The sequence below is a fragment of the Halyomorpha halys genome, unplaced genomic scaffold (assembly GCF_000696795.3).
Source record: "Halyomorpha halys isolate HHAL.00 unplaced genomic scaffold, Hhal_1.1 Scaffold306.1, whole genome shotgun sequence".
Classification (NCBI taxonomy): Eukaryota; Metazoa; Arthropoda; class Insecta; order Hemiptera; family Pentatomidae; genus Halyomorpha; species Halyomorpha halys.
Genome location: NW_027106917.1, coordinates 356222 through 360949, shown reverse-complemented (window position 1 = coordinate 360949; position 4728 = coordinate 356222). Strand labels below are relative to the sequence as shown.

At 28.2% G+C, this 4728-nt stretch overlaps 1 protein-coding gene across 1 annotated transcript in view; it reads right to left on the bottom strand.

Annotated features, from left to right (window-relative positions):
• Nucleotides 1–2672: 2672 nt before the first annotated feature.
• The window catches only part of LOC106681061 (uncharacterized), a 19954-nt gene continuing 17898 nt past the window's right edge, over nt 2673–4728 (bottom strand). The window contains exon 6 of the mRNA XM_067045217.1: nt 2673–2874. Coding sequence (XP_066901318.1) covers nt 2798–2874 — 77 coding nt within the window. The 3' untranslated portion in view covers nt 2673–2797. The remainder of the gene's footprint in view (nt 2875–4728) is intronic.

Here is a 4728-nt window from a genome sequence, read left to right as displayed (position 1 = left end):
CCTCATAATGAAGAAAGAAATTTTCATTAAAAAAATAAATATTATTGTGGACTCATAGTTATAATTAAACTAATAAAAGAAGGTAAATCTATTTTAAAATGATATGGGTAGTTAATTTATTTAATAAAGTTCTCTCCACTGAGCATCATAAAAACAACCAAAAAGCTACTTTTGACTCAGGTTTTTCAATACTTGAAATACCCAACAAAACCGATGAACAGATGTTACCTTCCTAATTACAGCATATTTCCAGAAAGAAATGATCAATAAAATAAATTCACTAATTTCATCTTTTTTTTTTTCTTGGGTCCCAAAAATCTAGCTGTGGCTCCCCTCTCCCTACGCCCTTGTAAATAAGACATTTGTAGTTATAATAATTAATAAACAGTACTCTTAACAAAATTTTTGTAAATTAACCAAATGTATGTTTATATATAAGTACACACCCACACACACACAGATGGCTCAAAAATTAACGATGACTCAGGCTGTGCAATTTATGTTCCTGCATTCAATCACTTCTCTCAGCATAAATTACCCACTGGCTGTTCATCTCACACTGCCGAATTTCTATCTTAGCGGCCATCAGGTACATAAATCAATCCACAGAATATAATTTTGTAGTTGTGACAAAGTGTCAGATCGCATTATTATCACTAAATAATAATATAAACAAAAATATCAGTAATACTAAAAAATAAAAAAACATTATCTAGCAATATATTATATTATTTTGCAATTTTTTTTTAGTTCTAAGTTTCACTACTTTTGCGCTGCGACCATTAGGCGCGCAACCATTCAGCGAACAGGTCGGTTTTCATTCTTCTTTTTTGTTTTCTTTCCCCTTTCTTTATTTTACTCTTTCCCCTTTTTTTACTTTTATCTTATTTTACTCTTTCCCCTTATTTTCTCCACTTTTATCCATTTTCCTTGCCCGTGTTGTAAGTTTTGTACACTATACTTATAATTTGCCTCTTTATCATTTTCATTTTCTTTTCATATTTAAATTTTAAATTAGTAATAACTAATATGTTCATACTTCTTTGCATTATATAACTTTAATTTTTTTTTTTTTTTCATTTCCTTAAGTAAGTTATTGTACCCGCTTTTTTAAATTACCTATGTCTACATTTTATTTCCCGCTTTTCTCATCACTTAATTTTATTAATTCTATTTTGTAAAACTATTCATTGTATGTGTAAAATTATTTTGTTTATATTTTCTTTTATATTTTTTATTTTTCTATACTTACTGTGGTTGTTATCTTGTTTTGTTTTTAGCCCTGAAGAAGGCTAGAAACTCTAGCCGAAACGTCGGCACATTATAATAAGTTAGTCATACTTATTTGTGTTTCATTGACCGCACCCCCAACCATCTTCTCCTCATTTATCATCCACGGTCAACTATCTCTCATAATTATTATTTATGATAGTATTAAAAATAACAGACTATGAAAGAATATGTTATATCCATAAATATTTGATATCTATGAACAATAATGTATAACAGATATAGTTATGGTATAATATATTAGCAAAACATTAATTAATCCACATTAATCAATTTAACTTAATAAATATTTGCAGTAACAAAGGGATTGAGCATACTATCCAACAGAGTTTTCATAGAATATAATTTGTTATGGAGTAAACCAATGCCACCCATACAGGTAAAAAGAAAAAAGAACCTCAGTACATAGATTATATTTAGGGTGTCCATTTTTTGAAAATACAGTTCAACAAAATATAACAAAGTCGTAATACAATTGGGAAAGATGAGGTGGTCTTGGCTTTTCCTGTTGGAATTGGATTTTTCCTTTTTTCTACTTTTTCCTCAAAAAATTCTTTAATATTTTGTATTTTTCTATTGTTTATTATTGCTAACAGTGACTACTGCTTCCTTTTTCAAAATAAAATAAAAAATTATAGGTGTTTAAAAATATTTTTTAAAAATTCTTTATTTAAGCCCTGTTAAACTATTTGAATGACTATAATACCTAGTTGATATTAAAGAGTACTTAATTTTAAATTGACATGCCGACATTAATAAAAGTCGTTGGAGCCATTTTCAAGAAAATAGAAAAAATTGTGAAAAATCAATTCTTTAAAATGACATCCGGTCAGTTGATTTTATCAAAAAAGTACTTGTCACATCCCAAGCATATATTCAAGTTAAATATATAATTTCAGTATTGAATGACTTTTTATTTTTGAGAAAGGTTGTTCAACTACTATTTTGCAAAAAATTGATTTCAAATTTTTTTATGAATGCAAAACTTTCCCTTACTATATATTTCACACATATATTCATGCTGGTTTCAATTTTTAGGCGCTGTTTGAAATATTGCTTGATTTAAGTATTCTCTTCCTATTTTAAGTAAATGGTACAAAAAAGATATTGGTCTGTTTTAGTGAGGCAGGTTTGCTGGAAAGGATCACCTTCTAATATTTTTTTGTTATGATCTCATCTTGTGAGATTGTGATGTGTAATAGATACGTTAACATAAACCAACCAAAAAACATTAGATTTTATTTGTCAAGGAAGATGGTCCAGGTGCAGTAAAAAAGAAATTGAAATAGTACTTTATAAAAATACAAATATTATACTTAATAAAAATTTATGTTACTTAAAGATAGAAGTGAAAAATTTATATATTAAAATCAAAACACCTATAGTTGTTCAATTTTTAATTTTTTTATCTACATATTAAAAGTTTAAACATTTAATACAATGTGATTTAATATTTCCTTAATAAAATTTAAATTTTTTTCTTCACTTTCAATTTTCCAAATCTTTTTCAGAAAATGTATTTATTGCTTTTTGGCATCGTTGAGTAATAGCTGTAGCCGATCCAGGCACAAATCACATCAAAACCTGAAATCAATAGTAAGTTTAATTTTAAAAATGCTTTATCAGCTTTTTATAATTAAAAAATTACAAATTTAAGTAAATATTTTTCAATTAAATAAAACCTGATTATACTTTAATGCAGTGAAAAATCTTTAACAAAACTTGTTATAAAAAATACTGATTATGTCCACATGGATATTAAAAAAGGGGTTGCTTGGTTGTCTAAAATCTATAATTATAAATGGTTGATCAGAAAACATTAAATATTTAGAGGAATTTTTTTTTTTCATTTTCGTAAAACATTAAGTAAAGTTAAACAATATATAGAGAGAAATGCTTTATTCATCCATGCTGCCCAAATACATCGGTTGCTACATTACACAGCATACTAATCTATCCGTGATCGGACATATATAAATTACATATAATTACATGGTATAATAAAGTAGAAAGAAAACTTTTTACAATCAACAGTTTACACAGTTTTATTTTACAATCAATTCCAGTCTACATACTACATACAAATATTTCAATTCATTCCTTTTTTATTTCCCCTTCTTGTCCGTTCCATTTCACAATTTTTATTTCACTTGATTGACAAATTCACTCTTCCGAATTTCCTCTCTCAGATCCTCCCCAAGTGACCCGCTATACAAATTCACTATTAGAAAGCGATGTGAGATCAAACCAGAGAAATACTAGTCACAGCAGTAGATCAATTTACAGTATAACAAACAAATAAGTACATTTTACCAAAACAAAACTAATACATAGATTTAAAGGAAAGTATAATAAAAAGTTGGTTAAAAGAAATACTTGATTGGATAAATAAGTTTTAAAAAAATAAATCAATAAAAATAATAATAATAAAATAATTTAATGAATAAATAAGTTAAAACACACAAATAGAGAGGTCAACATATTAAAATGAATAAATAAAACAAAGAATAATCTCCGAGCTAATTCCCATGCAGGTGATGGTGTAAGATCCCCAGGGAGTCCAAAATAATATTTTCCGCCAAGATCGCAATATCCCCAATGCTAACACCTAGGCCTTCTAAGAAGCTCCTTGTTCTATCTGGCATTGTTCCGCGAGATCCAAACCAGAGGCCTCTCACGGTGAACTCTATCTCTCCGAAGGTCTCGCGGAATTATTCCTTAAGGAAAGGGATGCATTTTCCATATATTTTCTTTTTTTTCCCTTTCCACTCCACCTTCCTGTTCGAGGTTATTACTCTACACTTACAGTCGGATCCAAGACAAGAGTCGTGCCTCCGATTTTTGTAAATGTGATATCAATATTAGCTTATCTTACGGTTCAACGCAATAACAAACTAAATAGATGATATTATGATATGAATAAACTGAAATTGTTTATTTGATAGTTGATAATGTAGTTTAATCTAAAATCAAAAATTTAAAAATTAATGAAGTTTTGAAATAAAATATGGTGATTTTGACTTGTAATTAATGACTTGGACAGAGTAGCCTGCAAAACACTTTTAAATTTTGATGCGAGGTGTGAATTTGTATTGAAGATTGTCCTTGAGGATGGCCGAAACGTTGGACTATTGATATAATAAAGAGTGTTGATTTATTTAATACATTTTTTTTTAAATTTATTTAATGTAATTTACAACTGTACAAAATAATACAATAAGTAAATATGTATTATGTTTCATATACACTTGAAAATCTTTGGAAAGAAACCACCCATCGGTGGTACTTCAACCATTAATTTAAATTAGAAGGTCCCGTGGCCATCTTCTTTTCAGACGCCTCAGAGGATTATCAGGGATTGTTAAGGATGAAAGATTAAGAATTAATGGGTTAGGATGGTTAAGGAGTTTGGAATGAAAAGACGCATATCTGTTTTGG